Source organism: Chaetodon trifascialis, chromosome 16 (assembly GCF_039877785.1).
Source record: "Chaetodon trifascialis isolate fChaTrf1 chromosome 16, fChaTrf1.hap1, whole genome shotgun sequence".
NCBI lineage: Eukaryota > Metazoa > Chordata > Actinopteri > Chaetodontiformes > Chaetodontidae > Chaetodon > Chaetodon trifascialis.
In genome coordinates, this window is record NC_092071.1 from 8,837,784 (window position 1) to 8,862,487 (window position 24,704).

The window sequence follows — 24,704 nt, forward strand, 5'->3', positions numbered from 1 at the left end:
GTTATCACAAGTGCTACATGCATATTGCTGTGCCATTATAGCCTCAATGGATCAGAAAGCAGCAACATGTTTTATGTAGAATTATGCATCTTTATCAGCCCTCAAATTGTGCAGTCGTTGTCACTGCTGCTCCCTCTCCACTGAAAGTTAGTTTGGACTCTCTGTAGCTTATTAAAAGGCATTTTGGGAAACATCTCCTGCTCTCGCTGTGCTTGTAGATGCACTGTTGCATTCAGTATGTACAGTACTGCATACTACTAATGGTGGGCTGAGTATATCATTACCAACAGACTTCACACTGAAGTATACTTAAACAAGACTGCATCACAGGACTGATCACAGGTCTCACCCAGCCAGTGGCTCCCCCACAGCTGTAAATGTCAAAAAGCAGGCTTTATTTGAATAAACTGACCACATATTGGAAATCTAAATCGTTACTTTCTTGGTGGAAAAAACCAAATGAATAAAACATTCTTAAAGTGACACATTACCAGCTTTTAACTTGGCTCAAAATCTCCAACTTTGCACAGTCTGTGCTTTCCATAGAAGAGACAGAATGGACATAAAAACAGAAAAAAAATGAATAATGTAAAATAGGATGGAGAATTAAACCCACTTGATAATGATTATAGTAAACTCATGCCGTATAATGTAGTAATGTAGTAGTAAACTATGCGATTCTGAACTCTGACTTTGAGTCCACAGGAGTTATTTCATTAGCTCTAGACAGCTAGTAGTGGCTAGCTTGATATAAAACAAAAAAACTAAACTGTACTAAATCACAAAACGGCTGTAATAAAAAAGCACCAATAGATAATGCTCCAACAAGAGCTTTTTGAGGAGTAGATCAAAGATGCCTGTCAATATTTGCTTGGCCCCTGATCTGACAGAACGGTGGACGCAACAATGTCAGTGAAACTGCTGCAGACCTGTGCCAATAGTGGTTGCTGCAGCTGGCAGAACAAAATGTATGAAACGATAAAATGAAGCAGAAGTGCACGACTGTTTCACTGTTGCACAGTAACTAGAAGAATACACATCTAATCACCGACGGGTGATATATAACAGCGTAAGTGCACCTCGAGGCTGCGTCCTTTTAAAAGCCCTTCTGTTTTCCTACTCCTTGGTCTGTGGTCGGTTTTTGATGTTTATGACGGAGAGCGTGTAGAGAGCGCGGCTGGAGCCAGAGTGAAGAAATTAACAACGACAGGCACGTTTCACTCACAAGGTGCTGAGAGGGACTGCCAGTGGCAGCAAGGAGAAGGAAGGGGGACGGAGGCCAAAAATAAGAGAACAGGCCGCAGAGAGACCAGAGGGAGGAGGGCAGTGGAGAGAGAGATGGAGTTTTGTGTAGCTCAGCAGGCACAGAGCATGACATCAGTCACACTGAGGCCACCCATGCTGTAAATAATGCCTGTTACACTGTCGTTAGTGTAACCTCATTTGCTAATATACTGTAACTATGTAAGGTGGCTGCTTTTGATAATGACAGTGTATATGCTGTTTTACACTCATTGCCTCTTCATTTGGTACACTTTGGCACACAGTCTAATTTGATGCAATACAGCAGCTCTGCTTTGAATTTGGCTTTTATGAAGCTTATAATTCAAGTAACACTGTCAGGTAATAACTCTTCTTTATGTTTATTATTGTGGCCGTTGTAGTTGGAGGAGGAGTGCTTATTGAATTTTTTTTCTAATACTCTGCACCAGTGCAACCTGCAACCTCAGTAATGAACATTACTATGTTTGCAAAGGCAGAATTTATATTAGATTGTACTAGTCTATGGAGGATTTCATTTGACTATCACCTCAATGCTGCACCTGTGCTTTCTGCACCTTCTCCTCGATATATTGTGCAGTTCTAATATATTATTAACAAGTGCGGTACAGCAGCAGCTCTTTCACTTCATCTCACAGATGACTCTGCCAGGTGCTGACATGTCTGGCTTTCAAAGCTGTGGATGCACACGCACAGCACCTTCAAAGAGCAGGCCATACCCTGCTCTGAGAACAGAAACGCCTTGATGTCTCACACCTAAACACATTTAGAGAACGATGACACAAGTGACAGAAAAGTTATTCTTATGATTCTGCAGCATTCATGTCCTCTACAGGCCACCGTTGACAATTACGTCAGCTGTGACAATTAATGTGTCACAACACAGGACTGTGTTGTTGGATGAAGTGTCGCAAAGTACAGTATTAGGGTACTACTGGAAGAACTGAAGTATTTTTATTCGTCACTGGACACTGGTACTGTAAAACCGCAGTTTATCCTTCAAGGTTGGAGTGTGGTCTCAGTTTGGTCATACTTTAGTTATTTTGACGCTACAGAGCCACGGTGACTCACTGCCGACTGACATCCTACCATGTTTTTCTGAGTCAGTCCCAAGAGAGACAGCGGTGCGTGCGTGCGTGCGTGCGTACGTGCATGCGTGTGTGTCTGTGTCTGTGTCTGTGTGTGTGTGTGTGTGTGTGTGTGTGTGTGTTTCTGGCAGCACATGTAGGAGCTGCTGGGCCTGCGTTTTATTTCTTGGACTGGCAAGCTGCAGCAGCTCTTTCCAAACAGACACTCACACACACACGCACACACACACACACACAGATCTACTTGGTGGACCTGTGGTATTTACATAAACATGGACAATTACACTCTGTCGGTCTTCTCTGTGCACACTGTCTGTCCTTTCCCTGACTCCCATCTGTCTTTCCATGAGACTCTTCATCTGTCCTCTTTTTTTCCTTCCCTCTTTATTTCCCTGCATACTTGTCTGGATTTCATTTCTATCAATAGTTCACGAAACGCCACTGAAATACATGTTTGCTTGTGTGAATTTTGTGTCGTTTCTCTCCTGCTCTCTTTGGAAAAGTGGGATTTCCCTGCTGGGGTTGACCACATCATACTGTTACCCGTATTTTTTTCTTTCTTCTGTCACCATGAGAGTGAAGGAATGATTAGCCAAAGCATCAACAGAGATAGCAATCATTCTGAAAGTCATGCAACTCCTTGATTCAATCTCAGTGGCAGGATATCTTACAGATAATACACAATGCATGCAGTTTCTAAGAGAGCTTCACTCCGCTCCTGTATGTGTGGCTGACCTCGGCCAGTCCAGCAACAGGAACCATTGTTGCGAAGGTGACCCTGCCTCGACTGTTAATGGAACGGAAGCCAAACTCGCCCTGAGTGTGTGTCTCCAAGGAGCTCTTAGCGCCTCATGCATTATTTGAAAGGCATCCATCAGTCCGAGGCTTTTCACTGCCTGGCTTGGTTAATGTGACTTAAGTTTAAAGGGAACTTTTTGCGCTTTTCAGCAATCACTCACATGCGCACACACCGAAAAGCCTCCACACGAATGCTGGAGCTGTCAACCTTCATCACCGACGCCACCTGGGATCCACTCACAGGATCCGCCTGTCCGCATTTAGCCTCTTTCCACTCACTCTCACTTTCAGTAACTGCATCAAATCAGGACAAAGGCTCATATTCTCTTACATGATATGTGTTTTTAAGCCAGGCAACCGAACTTTAAAGTAACAGTATGATGCTTTATATAGTTTGGGGTTTGAATCATTCTGAACTCCCACAGAACAACGGACGCTAAATATGACATATAGCTTTTGCTAAGAAAACATGCTGTCTCTAATGTGTCCTTTAGTAACCTGATGGCCTCTTTTTCTTTTCTCTCCATTCTCTCAGGTCTGTCAACAGCCAAGAGGAAGTTTGCCGACTCTCTCAATGAGTTTAAATTCCAGTGCATTGGAGACGCCGAGACGGATGATGAGATATGCATAGGTGAGCTTGCTGATGTGAAATCCAATATATTCTCTGCAGCAGCAGCAGAGGAGAGCCTGTAAATAGACTGTAGACAATGTTGTCTCATTTATACTCACTGAAATAGAACAGTGATATCAGCACTGATGTAAAGGCCAGTTTAGTTTTCAGTGCTTTTATATAGGAAGTCATAAATATCTCTAATTATGCCCAGAATCTGTTCATTATTTTTTGCAGTATTACAGCTTTTTGTTTGATGAATACCATGAAGTGGGATTACACAGCACATTTAAAGCCTTTTCAGCGACTTATGAACAGTTTATTGGCAAGAGTGCACTGACCTTATATAAACCTAAACACTGTGATCATTTGTCTGTTACTGTTGGTGATGTTTTATTATCTTTAGTGGTCACTGTTCGTCTTTCTTTCATCTAAATAGTATGATTTTATGTCCATGTTGGAATCCTTTTAATCATATAATGTAATAAAAAACAGGACCTCTCAAAGTCCTCATCTGAACCGAATGTCAAGTCAACCCAGACCCAGCCCTCAGTGCTTTGACTGTTAACTGTGGGCTTTGTATTGAGCACTAACGGCCTCCTTGGCCAAGGTCTGAGAGCATTTTCTTCTTAAGTATCAAGTTATCATTCTGGATCTACATGTTTTTTCGGAGCCGGTTCACACTGATATAGACTCAAAAGAATAAACCCTGCCATAGGTTGGAGTTGGAGATCATTCACAGTGATTCGGTTCCCAGGTGAAGGTGGTTTTAAGGTAGCTCATTGCATGAGAGAGTGTTGTGTGTTGGTGCGGTTCACATGTTAACATTACACTAGAGCATTTGCTATTAGCTCCTAAATCGCAGATTACAGAATGTGTGTGGTTTTCTGTGTGACTCAGTTTTTACAGTGTAAATGTAGTTGTAAGCATATGTCTGAGTCAGAAATGAATGTGGATGAACACTCGCTTAAATGATATTTTGTCATCGCCAGTCGTTCCAGATCGCTGACCTTGAACAAAAACCAGATGTGGACATCTGAGTAATAAGTTTGAGAATCCCTGATATAAACTATATGATTATCTGGAAATGAATTTTTCTCTAAATTTGAGCAAATACAGAGAGTGAGGCCAGTAAAACTGTGCAAAAGCCTGATCCTGAAAGTTCACCTTGATTTTTCTGTTATCATAATAAGATGTGAAAGCAATCAAAGAGTAGTTTTATTTTCCAGTGACATCAGGAGCATCTGCTGTGCAGATAAGCAGAAGAACTTCAGTCTAGTGTGGATTTCTGCTCACTCACCATAATAAAAGCTTTATTTACATAAGACAGGCAGCCATGATTACTTCAACGTTCCATTATCCTCTATAATAAAAACACAATAAAGCATGAAGTGACATGTTTCGTAGCTCTTGCTTAACCTTTTAATCCTGCTGTTGTCTGATGTGAACCACTCCTTCCACTCCAACCAGCGTTAGAAACTTCATGCTGACCCAACGCTAACACACTGAGAATACAGGTGGTGTACAGATAATGAGAATAGAACTCTTTATTCCATGAAGCCATCCAGGCTTCTCTCTGTCATTGTCCAAACAGTCTGCTGTGAAACATGGAGCAAACACCACACCCTCCCATGCTGCCTGGCTGCGTCTGTGCAGGCTGCAGCTCCTCACTGGCCTGACCCACCCACTACTGTTGTTTAACTAACACTAGCTATCTTTCCTGAGCAGCTTGCTGCTCAACTGGGCTGCACCACCACACTGTTGTTATAGCATAGCCGTAGCTGTCCTCATGTCAGAACTGTTAAAATAGCCTATAAATAGCCTCTTACAGTTGCGCTAGGTCAATATCTCACATGTTCATATGTTATTCTCTCAGCATCGCATTTTGATGAAAAGTGTGTGCATGAGCCTGCTGAAAGGTTTTACTGCTTTTTACAAGCTTTATTAAAGGATTGAGCTGTTTTTCAATGCATTCCTTGAATAGTCCTGAGGTTCCGCTCCCTTATAGTTGGATCTAACTTCCAGGAACCTAATCCTGTAGCCTGAAAGCTGGTGCTGAAAAGCAGCATAAGTGTATGCTTTATCATGTGATGATTAAGGAATAAACTAGGGCTCCACTTTCTATGATTTTTTTTTTTGTGTTTTTTCATATGCCAGTGCACATGCTGCCTGTGTGTGTGTGTGTGTGCGTGTGTGCGTGCGTGCGTGCATGCATGTGTGTGTGTGAGAAAAGTGTTGGACAGGGACAGAGGCAATTGAAGTGGAAACTCTGACCCAAAACAATGTAGCCATGCCTGGCCTGCCAGCGAGCGGGGCAACAAGCACTGAGCTGTGCTCTCTGTGAAAGCACCATAGAAACGAACCATATAAATTGCGGTTTCATTTCCAGTTAATTACTCTGCTGTGTCACGACTTTAGAAAAATTTGTGAGACGTCCAAGAGCAGAAACAAAGCTTCATCCCCGCCACCTCGTGCCAGCTTTCTTCAGACTCTCCCTGTTGCTGATTGCATGTGTTTGTGTGTCTCGCTTTCCAACCATCTCTCTCTCTACCGACACGTCTGTCCTCAGCCAAGTCTCTGCAGGAGTTTGCAGCGGTCCTACAGAACCTGGAGGACGAGAGGACACGTATGGTGAGTGACTTAACAAATTGTAGAATTACTGGGAGTGCTTGATGGGAGGGAGTGGAAACTGTGTTATGCACAAATGCTTGTCATCACTCAGGAAATACTTTGATGGTGATAGGGCTGATCCTCTCTAGTCTGTCAGTCTATGGACTATTTTTAGAATCTAATACACTCAGTTTTTTTTATTTAGTCCTTTGTCATTCCTAGAAAATGATGCCACGTCTGGTGTAGTATTATTTCACAAGTGGGCTCGGGCTTTGGTTTTCGTGCCCCTGTGACGCAGACAGCTGTCAGTTTACCATTTTGTCGAAAATAAGAAGAATAATCATTATAATTCAACAGAAAATTACACGAGTAACATTGTCATTTAAAATAAGTCTGTAATACTTTAATGTAGACTTGCTGCTCTGTGATGTTATGTGTGTGTGTCTGTGCCGCCAGATCGAGAACGCCAACGATGTGCTGATTATGCCTCTGGAGCGGTTCAGGAAGGAGCAGATCAGCGCAGCCAAGGTGGGCAGGCGACGCTGCACGGCCGCAGCACTGATGACAGAATTGACTTTGGCTACACTTGTTCTGTGCATCAGTATTGATACGCTGGCAGTGAAACATAAATCAATAAATTCCTTTCAGCACTTCTGCAGCTGTTAGGAGGGCACCAGCTGACACAGCCACCCAGAACACACAGTATACAGTAATTCTTCAATTTTAGGTCGACAGATATTATACTGTATCTATACATCTGGGTTGAATTACCCATACAGTTTGTAGACACTGTATTCTTATGTAATTTCCCATGAAATGAGCTTCTTCTACTGCTCACACAGCTTTTATAAAACACATATTAATGTTCCAGTGAGATCCTTCTTAATGTAGGATAATTACAGTATTCAATTAACAGGTAATTGGGATGTTCAATATAATAATTATGGAGTGCTTTTTTATAATGCTGCTTTTTTATATTCATTAATCAGAAATGTATATACATGAATTTAACCAAATATAGCTCATTTGACTAAAAGACCCGACAGAACAGATTACGAGGAGCAAAGACTTGAGAATAAGTTAATAGAACAAGCAAAATACCACCAGATAAACGCACATTACACAACATTTTGCCCGTACTGCACACCTCAAAGTGTTAACGACACGTTAAAATGCTCAGTCTGTATCATGAAATTCACCACAGATTGACCCTGCACTGAGAGAATTTGGGAAAATCCTTTGAAGACTGGCTTGTAATAAAACTTTATAGTATAAATACAGACATAGAATATTTACTGCATGTCACGGGGTCTTCCTCCTCTGCAGCGATGGCCCATGAATGTCCATCAATGTCTGAACCGTCACTGCATGACCTGGATAGGAGATTAGAGGAATGCATAATCCTGCCATCAATCACAGATTCTCAGTGGGGGGTCTCAGAGGCCAGCAGGGCTCCCTCATGGCATGGCTGGTGTTGTTTTAGTGTGTCGGTGGGTTTAAATCTTTTTTGGAGCTGGACTGAATGTACAGGAGGGTATGGACACATTGAAGATACTGTAAGTAAGGAGGACGTTAAGTTAAGATTTAGTGCATAAATTTTGTGATCTTTTGACTTTTTTGCTGACTTTTAGCAACAAATTTTACAACATTTCAGTTTAAAAGATAAGTATTATACTGTATGTTTTTGGTAATCCTTTGCCCCATGTATTAAATATTGCCATGTTCCAAATCTCCTTACAGCAGGTCATGGTGCACATACCCTGTGCAGTCATTAGCCAGGACCGAGATGAGTAGCCACGGGGGTTCCCCTGATACATGTATTAAACATGCTATCAGTGTTTACTCTGCTAATCCATCCCCCTTATAGCAGGTCATGGTTTGATTGTGACATGGTGGCCAGATTATGTGAAGGCATAATCTGTGCGGTCAGGTCATGAGAGATGTTCTAATCCCAGTTTAGCCCTAAAAGAACTCACAGCATCTTCGTCTGGCACAGTTTTACCTTGTACTGAGGCTCCAGAGCTGGCAGGCGTCTGACACAAGGGCAGTTTTAGGAGAATTACAGTGAGTGGATGAAGAACGGATGGAATATATTTAAAACTATTTAAGGCCCAGGTTCTAATCTCATTCACCGTGGACAAATCGAATCATTGCAGAAATCTCAAAAAGTCATTCATGTGAAGCACAGGGTGAATGTTTACAAAAAGTTTGATGCCATGCGCTGCACGCAGAAACAGGCAGGGAGCGATGATGTATTGTTTGGCTTCATATTTCAGTGGGACTTCCTCGTAATTGTTGACATGACGGAGCAGCGGAGTGTGCAGTCAAACATGGTTGTAGCTGTGATGAGTCAGTTCTGTGGCAGAGCATGATCCTATATCAAAACATTTCATTCACTTCGCTGTGCTGGAAAAGGAGGCGGCAAGCATGCTAGGAGGAGATTGCCACCTGCTGGCTGAGGATGGAAGTAACTGGCAGTGCACATTTAAATGGCACTTTTTCCACCAGAGATTTGGTTTAAAACAAACATGATAGGAAACAAGACTTTTGCTGTGTAAATTGTAAATTCTTTTCACAAAGGAAGTCAGATAATCCAGCTTTCTTCCTTTTAAATGTAAGGGCTGTAATGGCTTAGTTACATCATGAAACCCCTAATGAGGGACACAGAGGAGACGGCTGCAACAGCAGTCATTTCGGACATGAGTTCCTCAGTGAATATGAAAAAGTCAAAGAGGCAGGCAGACTCTAGACAGAGGCCTTGTTGTTTAGAGGAACGTTCATCATCTCTGATGCGTTCTGCAGCTGCTGTCTATTCCTCCTCTGGCCCCGAGGACTCCTCTTGCTGTCGAAACTGGCTTGGCAAAGAAGCACCTGTGTCACGTGACTGCAGCAGGGGTCAACATCACGGGCTCGTCCGAGCTCAGACTCATGAGGCATCATTTTGTTGTTTTCATTGATCTGGGACTTTTGTTTCCAAGACGAGAACGAAATTCACATGCACACAAATAACCAGACAGTAAGACGGGCGAGTCGAGTGAATTAAATGCATGACAGATGAAGGCAATTCATCATAGTGATGGTAAAAATCCTGTAAACCCAAAAACACCATAAAACAGTGCAGATCTGTGATTTACATTATCCCCAGTAAGCCTTTTCCACAGCAGCCATTTTGACACATCATAGTATGAAAAGTGCAGGTGGTACAGGTGTTAGTGGTAACAATGGCTCTGTTCCACTAAAGCGTCCCCGTAAACCATGTGACATATGCACAATACCAAGATCATCGATCCCCAGGGAGAAATCCAGAAGCTACCCAGCATATGAACTACATAATGTAGTGAACCCACCTTTACCGGCTTCAACATAAAAGTGATTAGCACAGAGATGCATCAATAATTATAATCCAGTAATGTACATTATTCTGAATTATGCCATTCTGTATGAGTACTTTTACTTCACTTTACTTTTTTTTATTATAGATGATTGTGAGTGTTTCTCATGGTAAAATTACAAATAATCTGGATCTGTTAATATGTCCCATGTTTTTGAGCTTCTTCCTGAAGCTCCAGCCTTGGTCACATTATGAGTCTGGGATAAAGAGAGGCAATAAGAGGCCGGGGCAGATGTACAGTAATAATAATACCTCAGGGCCTCTCTGACAGAGTGAAACCCACCCTGACCTGCCCCTCTTCTCTTTATATGTTCAATCCCCCCTTTACTGCTATCCATCTCTCCCCCTTCAACTGTCTTGAGTTAGATTACAGTTTAATGTGACTGATAATTACTGTACAACCATCAGAGTAAGTGTCTCTCGCTCTTCTTTGACACTTTCCCAGTATTTCTCTGTGTTTTTCAGCCCAGCAGCTTTAAGGAATGCAGAGCGGGGTGTCTCTCTCTGTCCCTGGTTTATCATCCGTCTATCTGTCTCTCTCTTATGTCAGTGATCTCAGCTCTGATGAAACAGTCTGTTGTTTAATAAGCAGCTGTGCTCCCTCGAGGAGCAATTTCATATTGGACTCTTTTACAATATGATGTGACAGCAAAAAGAAATTCACATTGAATGACATTGGCCTTGCTCTTTGTTCTCAAAACCTGCAGATCAGTCAGTTTCTTTTCCAACTACGCAAGTGGCTGTACAAACCATGTTGATATGATGACATAAAATAGATGTTTAGGTCTATTAATGCTGCACAAATCTTCCTCAAGAAGACCACAGGAGTTTATTATTCTCTCTGTCAATAAAAGGTTTTTTGTCATCTCTCACAGGAGGCCAAGAAGAAATACGACAAAGAGACAGAGAAGTATTGTGCAGTGCTGGAGAAACACCTTAGTCTGTCAGCGAGGAAGAAGGAGTCACATCTACACGAGGTAAGATGCATCTGAGTTCACAGTTTGGTTTTATTTTGTCTCTTTATTCCGTAAATATCAGTCTTTCATTTGTCTTAATAGGCGGACAACCAGGTAGACAACGTGCGGCAGCATTTCTACGAGGTTTCTCTGGAGTACGTCTTCAAAGTGCAGGAGGTCCAAGAGAGGAAGATGTTTGACTTTGTGGAGCCTGTAAGATGATTTTTTTTTTCCTTCTATGTCCTGTTTAAGTTGCTCTGCACACATGCTGTTTTTTCAGCAGTGGTCTGCATTACATCCGCTCACTTCGACATATCCACACCCAGCAGCTGCTAACTAACATCACTCTCCTCTGTTGTTGACAAACAGCGGTTTGGGAGGTTTCTGTGCCTTCCTCAAGGGCACCTCAGTGGTAGTTGCTGAGGAAATAAAGCCAATTTGTTGCACACACACCACACAAACCTGAACTCTGTGGGGAAGTACAAAGTAGGCCTCTGTTTCTTAAGATATTTAATTTTCTCTGTCATGTTGCGACAGTATATTTCACAATAGGCCATTGTTTTATTGCAGCATACACACTGCAGATACAAATTCTTCACATCTCTCTCTTCCACCTCCGCCTCCATATTCACATATGTCCCTCTTTCCACTTCCTCTTACCGTATTCCCCATCTTCTTCATCTACTCTCTTTCTCCTCTCTGATCTGTCTTTGTTTCCCTCAGCTGTTGGCATTTCTCCAAGGCCTGTTCACCTATTACCACCACGGCTATGAGCTCGCAAAGGACTTCAACCACTTCAAGACTGATCTCACCATCAGCATACAGAATGTAAGGTCACACACACACAGACGCTTATTCAAACAAAGCATAAGGTCACACCTGAGCACTGCATGTAAATACACATTAATGCAATAAAATATTTTAAATTTGTCCTTAGAAATAAAACCTTAGAGAAAAAAAGTCAAATGGAAAACAAAGAGTAGTTGCAGACTTTGATTTCTGTTAGAAGTAGCTGTTTTTGTGGTGTGCTAATGTTTCATCCTCCGGGTTTGTTTTGCTTTTGACCATCAGAAAAAATTAGGAAGGGTTTCACTTTTAGTTGTAATCCCCAGCCGAAAGGGACACGTCACCGAAATGCTTCTTCGAAGTGCTCACTTCAAAAGCCAGGTCAGCCTCATTAGCAGAGAGGAAACATTTCAGACAGTAGAAAACGTCTCAGAGGGAATAATCCTCTAAATGTGAAAAGGCTGCAGGCTGAGAGGAATTCAAAGGTCAAACATTTCCTCAGAGTCACCTGAAATTTCATTTGATACCTAAAGGACACAAAAAAAAACCTCTGCAAAACAATGAGGCAGGATAAAGTACTTACACATCTGTTTTTAGACAAAAGAGGAAATTGTAAAGCATGCAATGTTTGTGTTTTGTTTTTTTAGAGACTTTTTAAAATGTGTTTCTTATTCTGCTGAAAAACATGTTTGTGTAAGTTATGCTGCGGCTTCAAGTGAAGCGCTCTCAGGATCGGAGCGAAAGGCCTAAGGCGTGTGCTCCTCTGCTCGCGTTGACAGACGAGGAACCGCTTCGAGAGCACGCGGTCGGAGGTTGAGTGTCTGATGAGGAAGATGAAGGAGAATCCGCACGAACACAAGAGCGTCAGCCAGCACACTATGGAGGGATACCTGTTCGTACAGGAGAAGCGTACGTATCGGCCCGCCTCCGTGTGCGTGTGTGTGCGTCACAGCTTACAATGACGACCGAATTTGGCCACATTTCACAGCATTGCAGTACATGAATGGCTGTGTGAGTGGGTGGGTGTGCATGCATGTAAGCGGCGTACGTGTACGGCGGGGCCTTGTTGTTTGGTTCACACACATGCATAAATAAATGTGCACACACTGCAGCAGAACAAACAAACCATAATGAACCTACGGTTGATGAAGTCAAGCCTGATCTGCTGGAGACGTGACAGCAGCTCTGGCTGTGTGTGGTTACCATGGTAATGTCTACCACTGAAGCAGGCGTGACTAAGACTTGATTTTTCTTGATTTTCTTTTTTTTTTTGCTTTAACCCTGTCTCCCCCTCCTGCCTCTGCGTCTGTGTTCTCTGACTGTGTGACATCATCGTTTTCTCTTGCGGTTTTTATTTTGGACCTTCTCTCTCTTCACCTGTGTCTGTTTCTCTCTCCCCTAGGCTCATTTGTATCGACCTGGGTGAAGTACTACTGTACGTACCACCGAGAGCCCAAGAGGGTCACCATGGTATTGTTTGACCCTAAATCTGGAGGGAAAATGGTGAGTAGCTTTGGCCTTAATAATAAAGTAACAATTTCACTGAAGTCTTGTGAGACTTGCATAGACTTTTACAGCAATAGAAACACACAGTGAAGTGCACACACATGTTCCACAGGCTTCGGCACACAGACACAAACACACACTCATCTTGTGTGTCACTTCAGCCTATCATCATGTTGTCTGATTTGCAGTTGGTTCTCACCCGGTTCGTCCCACAGGGCTGCTCTCCAACTCTCATTAACACGCTCACTGCTGAGCTCAACAAGCTCTCACTGTGTGTTGTTATTACACAACCTAATGTCAAGAGATATTTTCAGGGAGGCTGCAGCGGAATTCTGAGAGCAGTAAACTGTTCAGCTATTCACAATCATCAAGCAGAAATGTCACATTTTGCGTCAGTCCTGAAGCATCGAGCGAGGATCGTTTTTCCTCCACAAGAGCGGCCTCAATAGATGAGAGTGCAGCGTCGCCAGAGATGTTGTGAGTGAGCAGCATGACTCCCAACTATCTTCTGTTGGAGTGTTATCTGTTATCACCCTCTCCACCTACGTGCTGCATAACCCAAAGCTGATGCAAGTTCAGGCCTGTTCTCTGAAGGAGCATTTTGAGTGAAGTAAAAGTAGAAACACTGAACATCACTCGAAGCTTTTCAGCTCGAAGAGCAAGAACATAACACGTCATCAGACCTGGGCCCATTAGTGTGTTATAGTAAGATAATCAAACCTGCCTGAGATGCTCTGCATGTATGTTGATTGGTAAACGTGATGTTTATCACACAGTATCTGTAAAAACAATCTGATAAAAAAAATCACATAAATAAGGTCATCCACATGTTATGAAAGGTCGTCTACTGATTTGAGGTTTGGCGGTTCAATTCCCCCCTACCTCATGTTAATATGTCGGATTGGCAAGACACTGAGTCCTGGATTGCTCTTCTGCCACTGGGGATGCACAAGCCAGTGCATTCCTCCCAAGCTCGCATAAATGGGTTGCATTAGAAAGGGCAACCAGTGTAAAAGGCCTGTGCCAGTCGTGGTCTGCCAGCGGGCAGATGATACGCTGCGATATCCCCCAATGGGAAGCAGCTGACAGAAAAAGAAGAGATGTGTGACAAAGTGTTTTGAGTATCGTCATCAACACCCTCAGGCTGTATAAAATGTCCTGTCAGCATTCGACGCGAATCAACAAGTAATTTGGCAGGCTAATGCTGGCTAACTGTATCTAGCACTCTGCAGATTTGTTTGGACGCAGTCAACGAATGAAACACGGTGAAAATAAACTTGCAAACGTGTCGGCTTGTACTCACTGCGTCCCCAGGATGAATCGATGGAACAGCACCAGGCGTCAGTATTAATTTTGTATCAAAACCCATCTGTTTTTGTGTGAAATTTACAAAGCAGCGCTCTGGAAAAGTGCTACTGCAAACCTGTGTTTCCTCTGGGAGTTTGGCTTTCAGGTTTTCAGACACTTTTGCAACTTTTCAACCAAAAACAGAACACGTCTGCCGTTGTTTTGAAGTTGAAAATGGTGAAACAGCTACTGATATGTAGCGACACTGTGCTTCTCCTTTGCTACTCCTCATTTCATAGAAGCCCCACCTGCAAGTTGACGTGATTAGTGCCTTACTTATGTTATGTATGAAACCCTGGCTGTCATTGGTCCACTGCAATTCCAAGGCAGAAATGCTCAGCCGTGGCACTGACTACTTATTATTATATATGTTATATGTATATTAACCCTAACCCTAACCCCTGCTGTAATGTTTATTTTTTGTGAGTAATTTCTGGAGTGCCTGAAACTAAAGAGTTGAGCGTCTCATTAACAGCGTGTGACAGGGTTAGCGGGTTCAGTCTGTGATGAAGCAAAGCTCAAGTACTTACAAGTGCTTATATAAAGACAAGATGCTATGGTAACACCTAATATCTTCATTACTGTTTATACACGTTTTTTAGTTTCAAGCTCGTTTCTTTGTTCAGTTCCTGCAGAAATTTGTGTCGTTGCCCATCTCACACTGCAAGTGTTTGCCCAAAATTATCTCAATGTGCTTCCAACTGGAAGTTAAGCAAGTTGGAAATACGGTCTGTAGCTTTAGTTACTCTCCAACATGAGAGGAAGGACAGCGAGTCCTTATTATTCAAAAATGCTAAAGCCTGATTTAGTATGTTGCCTAATCTATCAGAGTTCTCGGTCTTGTCCAAGAAAACCTCCAGCTGGCTGCTTCAGGTTTCGTCTCCTCTTCTTGTGAGGAGAGGTTTTGCATCCCACATTTATGCTGTAATGCACGTATCAAAAGCATACTAAAATGCTATGACTATTTTCTCTTTGATGCTCTGTCACTCTTCGTCAGGGAGAAGAAGAGAGCTTCATGCTCAAGTCGTGCACCAGGAGGAAGACCGACTCGATAGAGAAGAGGTTTTGTTTTGATGTGGAGGCCGTGGACAGGTCAGTGTCTGCTGGACTTGCCAGGCAGTCCTCCTCTGACCCACCTGCATCTGTTCTTTTCCACATTTCTTTACTTAATCTCACCTTCTCTCTTATTCAGGGTACAAACTGTGTCTGTATTAGTAATGGAACAGCCATACTTTCCTGTGTATTTTCAGACATTTTATTATTTATTATTTTATCCATCGGTTGTCACATCTCCAGAATTTTGTTGAATTCTGCAGCAGGAAAAATGAGGGAGTTCGATAAATTTTCTGAGAAATAGCAATCCAACAGCTGTAGTGGGAAACCTCTCTGGAAAAGACTGAAACAAGCCAGGAATGAATTTGTACAAAGCCTTGAAAGGTTAGAAAAGACACAATTTTAACCGTCATGTTTTCAAGGTTAGGAATATTTAACTCAAACATAGTTATTGGAAATTCCTAGTTTTTCAACATAATCTGGTGTTTCTTTTGTGTAATCTTTTAATATTTGAAGGGAAACAATCCCATTGTCATGTTTGTTTTATGTCTCTAGGCTTCAAAATTAGCAAGCATTAAATAATCACAACGTGCAATCAAAGTTAATGTGAACAGCTGGTAAAATAAACAATGACAATAGGCATTGTTTTCTGTGGGAGTCAATTTATTTTTCTCAATTGCGTTTATAGTAACAATTAAGATGTAATGATAGCGGCTTTGAGAGGGGAAATTTTTGGTTTGGGTCCCTTGAAAGTGCTTGACAAGTGCTTGAATTTTAGTCTTAAAAAGCTGCCTGAACCCTGTGTGGTTCACCTGACTGTGCGTTGAAAGTCCTAGAAACACTGAATGCTGTGTTTTAATTACAGCTACATTGCTCTGAGCAGCCATCAGTTCAGTGATTGGCATGAGTTTTTTTATGTGGTGTAATTACAGCAAACAGACACATGGGGGTGCTCAATTGACTTGTACCTAAAGACAGGACATGGCTGTTTGACCTCACAGGCACGGCCCATGCGGTGCTTCGCTTCCTACACTCCTCCTCTTTCCTCCCCTCTCTCCCACCCTTCCCTCCCTGCTCAACTTCAACCTTCCTCCATCTAATCAACTGTCATCATCTGATCTTCATGTTTCCCGTTCCCCCATTGTACCTTTATTTATATTCCAAGTGTGCATGGTATGCATCTACTGGTGTGTCTTTGCAGTGCAGGTACAGAATGTAGCATACACAAGTGTGTTGGTGTGAGCGTGTTTGGATATAGGAGTGCTCTTGTTTGTTGGGTGGTGTGTCATGATTGAAGCATAGCGTGTAGATCAATGTGTGCGGAGGAGGTCGTAGTGCTGCGGGCGTGACAGTTGAAGGTGTGTGTGCTGCCAGGGAGAGAGTGACAGAGACAGACTATATAGGGCTGATTGGACACCTATAGAAGACTGGGATGGGCCACTGAGGCTGTGTGGGTGTGCGTGTTCACACTGAAGGTTGCCTATTGATGTATCTTAGTTGCTTCCTCGAATGAATCCTCATTAGGTGGTGAATTTTCAAACTAAACGGTTTCTCCTTTCTTCTGCACAGTGACACAGGAGTCAAACCTGTGGCACTCACAAACGAATATGCCCTTGAATGCTCTTGAATAAAACCTATTCAATAAAGTTTTTTCAATCAAGTGCATTTTTGCTTTTTAACAGGACAGATTTGCTAATTGTTTACATGTTTGTCTTTGCATGTGTTTGGCATTCAACGGACTGTATTTTGCCACGGATCTTGGTATTTGCAAAGCTAATGTGCCTTCTGTGTTTGTGTGTGAAGGCCGGGAGTGATCACCATGCAGGCTCTGTCAGAAGAAGACCGCAGGTTATGGATGGAGGCCATGGATGGGAGAGAACCGGTAGGTTACCATGGTTACCGGTTTGTTATTATGTGAAAGAGAGAGAGGGACAGTGGTGGAGGGGGAGGAGGAGGGACAACGCATCTCCAACGTCATTGCATAGATAACATGATGCTACCTGCTAACACAAAGCAGTGGTTTCCAACCAGCGGCTCAGGACACTTCTGAGGAAACTGACAGCAACTATGAGCTTAAAACAGCCTGATAGCAAGTAAATAACACTGGCGAAACATTGATTAAGTAAAATATCAAAGATTTACTCAGAGTAAATTCACACCATGTCACTAACCTTTCATAGGTCAAGACACGAACAGTTCTTTAAAGAAATGGATCACCTGACCTAATGGTGGCACAAGACAGCAAAGGCAACGTGAGCTTGCTCTTCATCATAATGATTGTAATGTTTCCAATATAAACTGAAGAAACTTGGATTCATCAAATATAATTATTTGTTAATGATTGTAGTGAAACTAACACGTACAGACACCGTTGTGTTGATCTTCTTCTACCACATCCTACCATCTAACCAAAGCTATTCAAGTGTAGCTTACAGATGGGAACACTAATTGTTGCTGCCCCCTGGAGGTCGGGAGTATTAATAACTCCTGTTACTACAGTGATAATGGATACAATGACAGATAAGATCACACTGTGCCACAGCAACACTATTTGTGCATTAATAAGATAATTGAAGCAGCCAATGAAACACACTGGCAGCAGTTACTCTTTGTAAACCAATTTCCTGTTAGGAAGAATGGACTGCCCAGATGTTGCTTCAGTTGCTATAGCATATGCAAAGAGATGAGACAAACAAGTGTGATAGCTCATTTTGTTCATAAGGACCAGGGCTAGCGGTATGTTGAGTGACAGCGAGATAGACCAATCGGTTGATTAGCCTCACTTAAACAGTGAGCAGGACACCAGCACTGGGATCAATAGTGTTAGGGGGAAAGGAAGAAAACTCAACACTGTCCTCTAATCTTTTTCTTGTGAAATACTGGTGAACAATCCAGGTTTGAAGGGAAAATCAGTGTTTGGTGGAGGTGCTCACAACTCTGGACATGCAGTTTGCAACCCGTGATGAGGTGTCGCAAGTAGATATTTGAAGTGGCACAAGCCAAAAAGGTTTAGGATTCACTGGCATAGAGCCATTAACCCATTGATAATTTTGGTGTTTATGCTTCTAATAGGAAAGTTGACTGACTGCCAGTCTCCCCAGCACTTAATGCCTCCTTAATAGACAGCTTTTTGCTCCCTGAGGCTGGAAGTGTGTTAGCGCCGTTTTCCACACGCTCTTTAGTCACGTTCATGTCCCAGCACCTCCTTCATCCTCGTGTCTACATTCGAATGTGGAAAGGTAATCAGCATCCATAAAGCCTCCGCAAGCTTGAACAAGCAGCTGCTGAGCTCAGGCGCTCTGTCATAAAACAAGAATTGTTGATGTTTCACTTACGCTCGTGCTACTTTTGTTGTAGGTGTTAGGACTTCCCTCTTCTTTTCATGCCACTTGCACCTTCTCCTCCGCAGTCTTTAAGAATTCACCACTGAATGCAGCTACACATCCAAACGATGCCAGCTTAAGGGGTGCATTTAAGCATACACCCACACACAGATTTATTTTCACTGTATTTTCTATGTTATATTCTCACCTTTACCATAGAAACTGCATAAACCAAAACTGCATATTCAACAGAATGCAGGAGTTTTTTTTTTTCTTTTGTAAAATGTTGATTATCAAATCTAATGTGCAGATATATCTGCCCTCATTAGGCTTAGTTGTAAATCCTTTTCTAGCTGAATGATTTGGTGTGTGTTTGCTATTTGCAGGTGTACAATCTGAACAAAGACAACCAGGCTGAAGGCAGTGAGTAGCTTTGATTGGTATCTATTAGCTGTATTGTACAGTATTATTTAGCAGTGTCATCTGACTTTCTGTATGGGCAGAGTTAGGGTTAGATTTGATCATTTATATGTATGCATTCAAAATACTTTGGATGTTTTGGTTTGGCACAAAACTTTTTAATATGCAGCTTTCATTTTTAATGAAGTTCAATTTGTTGCTTATTTGATTTTAGAAATCAAAGCAAATGTGAATCAACAGTCATTTTTCCTGACTCTGTCTCGTTTTACTGTGTCGGCTCACGCTCATTCTGTTCATCTCCCCTTCCATCAGTGGCTCAGCTGGACGTGGTCGGGTTCAACGTGATGAAAAAATTCATCTATGCTGTGGAGACTCGAGGTACAGCATTAGCTCAGAGTTCTGTTTGATGCTTTTTGATCTGTGAGTTTCTGCTTCTTTAGTGTGACGCACTGCATTTAGGTTTCCTTAAGTTCAGATCTGTGACAGCGTGCACTATCTGCATCATGCCAGCAGTTTATTTACAATTATTCATGATTATATTTTCAAGTTAATTTAAAAATGTACTACACACATGTAGACATATTCATATGCACATGAACTGCAGAAAATCTTTGCTTGCATTTTTTTTTTTTTTTTTTTTGACAGAATTTGCTCGAGCTGAAATAATCAGTCTGCTAATCAATTAGTCGATTGTGAGAAAAGTAACTGAGCAAAAACAGCAAACAGCCTCCAGATCCAGCTTCTCAGCTGTGAGGATTTACCGCTTTCTTTGGCTCATCTCATGTGATAGTGAAGTTTTTTGGCTGTTGGTCGGCCTGAAGTGATCTGAGGATGCCCACTGCAGCCTTTTACGTAAGAACCTCCCTTAAAAAAGGTCTGATTTTGGAGCATCAGGTAATCTACAGATCACTGCCAGAAGTGGTTGCTACTAGCAACAGAACACCCACCTGAAACCAACGGTGGCAGAAAACACATTATATGTTTTTTCTTTTCTTATAAAACACATTGAATTTCAGGAAACCTCCAAATAAAGCAGTAGGGATGATGTACAGTGACTTCAGCATCATGCAGCGCAGAAGTTGTGGGTAAATGAGGTTTTGAGATGACAGCTGACTGTCCATTAATGCCTTCTTTGGTTAGGTTACCCGATGCTTAGTTAGAAATCTGTTTTTTACTCTATTACTAAAATAGATGAATTGACATTTGAATTCTCTTGCTGATGTGGGTTACCTTAATCTTTGGTTATGTTGAATGCAGCAGCTGTACAATAGTCAAACTGAGGACAGGAGATAAATATGACGTTATTATTTTATGTTATTCTTGTTTCAGAATGGAATTTCCCTGCCTTAAGAACAGAGATAACCTCTCTCCTCTCCTCTCCTCTCCTCTCCTCTCCTCTCCTCTCCTCTCCTCTCCTCTCCTCTCCTCTCCTCTCCTCTCCTCTCCTCTCCTCTCCTCTCCTCTCCTCTCCCCCCTCCAGGTATCGATGAGCAGGGCTTGTACAGAATAGTTGGCGTCAGCTCCAGAGTACAAAAACTACTGAGCCTCGCTATGGGTAAACAAAGACAGGCGCACATTTAGTCAAAATAGAAAATATTTTCTTGCCTTCTTTTCTTTTAACATTCCTATTTTCCTCCATCAGATCCTAAGACATGTGCTGACGTGGAGCTGGAAAACCCAGAGTGGGAGATCAAGACTATCACAAGTGCTATCAAGCACTATCTAAGGTTTGTGTGAAAAAGCTCACATAAATTCACATACAAAGAATAGAAATTAGTTCAGTATTGAAAGATTAACAGCTCAAAGACACATTGTGAAAAGACTTGTTGCTCTTTTCATGACTCCTATTATTCCTCTCATTCTGAAATTACAGCACATCTCTGCTCTTTTACTCATAGCACTTGAATAAATGCATATTGCTGCTTTCAGTCTCTCCCTCATGTACAAAGCAGATCTCTGGCCTGGATCCAAATTTTGCGGTGATTGGAACATTTGTTCAATAAAACGGTCAAATAGACGCACGCTAGTGATCAGTGCAGTATCATCCTGTGATAATTATGTCAGGTGAATGCACACTCAGGGGAGCACAGAAGACACAAGGTACAGGAAAAATCAAAGAAACACAAGGAAATGGGTAAAAATGTGTCCTTTGTCATGTATTACAGGGTGATGAGAAACTAAAACAACCAACAGGTCCGCCATTGTCCTCCATGTGATTGGCTCATGCCTTAGTTCATGCACATACACACACACGCATGGCAAATAAATGGACAGATTCACAGAAAGACCGAATGTCCACATTCACGCACACCTACACACAGACACGCCACACATACATTACAGCATCAGGACCTCAGGTCAGGCCTCATTGAGAAGCAGCAGGGGCCATTACACTCCTCAGGCAGCAGTGGTCAAACTGATGTCCAGTTGTGCATGCGGAGAAAAAAAGACATAATCCAGAACTATTCACATTTATTGATGTTCGCAAAGCAGCCAACCCTGAGCTCTTGATCCTTGATGTGTCCTCTCTTTCCAGAATGCTGCCTGCACCTCTCATGACATACCAGTACCAGAGGAGCTTCATCAAAGCTGCCAGTGAGTGTTTTACTCTTATATGTCTTATTGGTCTCTCCAATGTCAGTTCAGTTGGCAAAACACAAGAGAGACTCTTCTGCAATTTGTGGTTACCCATATAAAAAGACTGCGAACAGCTATTCCAAGACCACCTTGGATTAAAAACACCAAATTGTTCTACATAAAGGACCATATTTGCACACAGAGTGCACAGACTGCTGAGCAGGAGGATCACTGAGCAACTTGGTTTGTTTACAGTTTGAGGTGACATCCTCTAGAGTCATCTGACATATACATTTTATGGATGGATTATAGATGGATTAGAGGTTTCTTAATCTTTTTCATACTCGAGACAGGGACTCTTTGTCTTCGCCTGTCCTCATCTAATGAATGTCTGCTTGAAGAGATTTGTAAGCATTCCTCCTCACTTTAATTTGGAGAAAATCATATGAATCATCATGTGAACGAGCTCATGACTATTAAACCAGTCGCCAGTTAAAAATAGACGGTTCACCTGCTGAGATACCAGGTCACCCACTGGGTCACTAGTCTGTTTGCTGTGGTAGCCGAGCCCCCCAACTGTACTGCTGCTGTGTGAGTATTTTTACACCATATTTATGAGATTCAATTTCCACATGAAGAGGAAAAGCCTGGACAGCTGATGTCAGAGTGACAACCAACAGCCCCAAATTCCACATGAGAAGGGACGCTGTGCAAAACATAAATAGAACAGAATGTGATTCCTTGCTAATCCCTTTTGATGTATGCTAAAAGACATAAAGACGTAAAGACAATATATTTAATGTTTTATCTCATCAACTTTGTTGATTATTGTAAATATATGCTTAATCTGAATTTGATGCAGCAACACATTTCAAACAAGTTTGGACAGGAGCAACAAAAGACTGGGAGGGTTGGTAAACAGGTTGATTGGTAGCAGATGATAGTATCATGATTGGGCAGAAGAAGAAGACATCCTTTATTAGTCACACACACAACATGCAGAGTTAGGGAGGGAAACTGCACACACCATGCTTCTGTGAAATTATTCTCCGCATTTGACCCATCCTTGGTCCGTCCTTCCTCCACGGCAGACCGGGAGCGGTGGGCTGCCAGCCAACCGGTGCCCGGGGACCCAGTTTCTTTTGTCACCATTGATCAGGTGGTGATCTCGCATGTTTTTAGTGGGGGTTTTGTAAGGAGGATACCCCAGGTGAACACGGGGAGAACATGCAAACTTCACACAGAAAGGCCCCTTTTTTCCTCGAGCAGCAGGCACCGAAGGCATGGTGGAGGACACGCCCCCAGCGCCCCCAGCGGGAATTGAAGAAGAAGAAGTAGAAATCCCTTTATTGTCACAGCGCACAGAGTTACAGGAGACTGCATAGACCAACCAGGACCTTCTAGCTGTGAGGCGACAGTGTTGCCACTGTGCCTCCGTGCCACCTATGTGTGAAAGGGGCATCCTCAGTTGTTCATAAGCAAGGATGGAGAGAGGTTCACCACTTTGTGAGCACATGGTTGGATGAATGATATTACTACCTGGGCTCAGAAACACTTTGTTAAACCATTGTCGGTAAAGCAGTATGTTAGCAAATGACAACGTTCTGTTGTATTCATGTTTTACGCAGCGTCCAAACTTGTGGTTAAAGCTTAGTGTTTTCAGGTTTCTTGCGTCAAACAGCAGCTGCAAAATGTTCCATTCATTTTTTTATTTTTTTTTTTCTAAACCAGCACCTGATGGGTGTGGTGTATTGAGTCAGGATGAATAATTTAACTTTCAAAAAACAGAGCTAAGCTCAAAAGTCCCAACGGTCACTGCAATCTTTTCTGGGTATTTGATTCTTCTCACGTGGCTCCGAGGCTACCAAAGGAAGTCTGCAGGCTCTGATTTACACCATGAAATAGGGATTTTGAATCAGGAATTTTTACTTAATAGTTTGTGCAGTACCTCCACTTGGTGTCTGGGATGGCTTTGATGTAGTTTAGCTTCGTTAGGCCTGTTTAACTCGGCTGTTATGGTCTGGACCATTTCTGTGTTGCTTCTGTTGCTGCTTCCTACTGAATTTTTGAAAATTGGACTTATTCTAGCGAGCCCAGGTGCAGTTTAGTCTAGTCTGGTCCAGTCTGCTTTGCTGTGTTACAGGATGTATCAATGACCTGCCTTCTTTGTTTGACGGTAGCTAAGCCCGCTAGAAAGCTGGGCTGACGGGGGAAGGAACTCCAGGATATGACCGTGCGTCTCTGGCAAAGCCACCAGGAAATGACTCCATAGTGAGGCCAACTGGAAGAGAATGAGAAAAGTGTGTTAAAGTGTGTATTAGGAGAAAGTAGAGCGTGGCAGTTAAGAATGCCAAGGTAGTTGGTTTGAACGTGGACCACCCGTGTTATGATGCATGTATTCATGGTTTTGTAATAACCATAAAATATAAAACGCGCCTGCCAACTATTTGTGTAAGTTTACAGATTTATATCTCTCGCCCCGCTCTGGTTCTTTCCTCCTGTAAAACTTCTTCCCTCACCGTTCATCAGTTTCTGTTGATGTGGGTGTCTGCATCTGCATGTCATGAATTTGTGTGTGAATGCATTTGTGCAAGGACGCATGTCTGCATGTGTGAGTGTGCCTTTGTATTTTTTCCAAGGCAATAATTTTGCAGAGGCAGCGGGGTGTTTTAAGGACAGCGTCCTCAGTTGAACTCTCTCGGCTCTTCCCTTCCTCCTCCTCCTCTTTTACGTATCCACTCCATCTCCTCCCACCACCCTGCTCGTGAACCTCGTCTTCCTCCTCCCCCTTCTTCAGTTCTGTCTCGGCTTACTCTCTCCCACCCTGAGCTACTCTGGTTTCAAATATCTGGTTGAACTGGAAAGTTGAGTGTTTTTAGGTTTGTTCAGTCGAACAGCAGCTGCGAAGTTTTCCATTTATTTCTATTTTTTTTTCTTATGAGCACCTGATGGGTGCGG

At 42.5% G+C, this 24,704-nt stretch overlaps 1 protein-coding gene across 1 annotated transcript in view; it reads left to right on the forward strand.

Annotated features, from left to right (window-relative positions):
• Positions 1–24,704, forward strand: part of LOC139344243 (rho GTPase-activating protein 26-like) — an 89,897-nt gene that overhangs the window by 35,452 nt on the left and 29,741 nt on the right. The window contains exons 2-16 of the mRNA XM_070982207.1: positions 3,703–3,798; positions 6,347–6,408; positions 6,844–6,915; positions 10,654–10,755; positions 10,837–10,947; positions 11,458–11,562; positions 12,300–12,429; positions 12,923–13,023; positions 15,371–15,465; positions 17,230–17,308; positions 19,136–19,172; positions 19,482–19,547; positions 20,650–20,724; positions 20,812–20,896; positions 21,706–21,764. Of these exons, the coding sequence (XP_070838308.1) occupies positions 3,703–3,798; positions 6,347–6,408; positions 6,844–6,915; positions 10,654–10,755; positions 10,837–10,947; positions 11,458–11,562; positions 12,300–12,429; positions 12,923–13,023; positions 15,371–15,465; positions 17,230–17,308; positions 19,136–19,172; positions 19,482–19,547; positions 20,650–20,724; positions 20,812–20,896; positions 21,706–21,764 (1,275 nt within the window). The remainder of the gene's footprint in view (positions 1–3,702; positions 3,799–6,346; positions 6,409–6,843; positions 6,916–10,653; positions 10,756–10,836; positions 10,948–11,457; positions 11,563–12,299; positions 12,430–12,922; positions 13,024–15,370; positions 15,466–17,229; positions 17,309–19,135; positions 19,173–19,481; positions 19,548–20,649; positions 20,725–20,811; positions 20,897–21,705; positions 21,765–24,704) is intronic.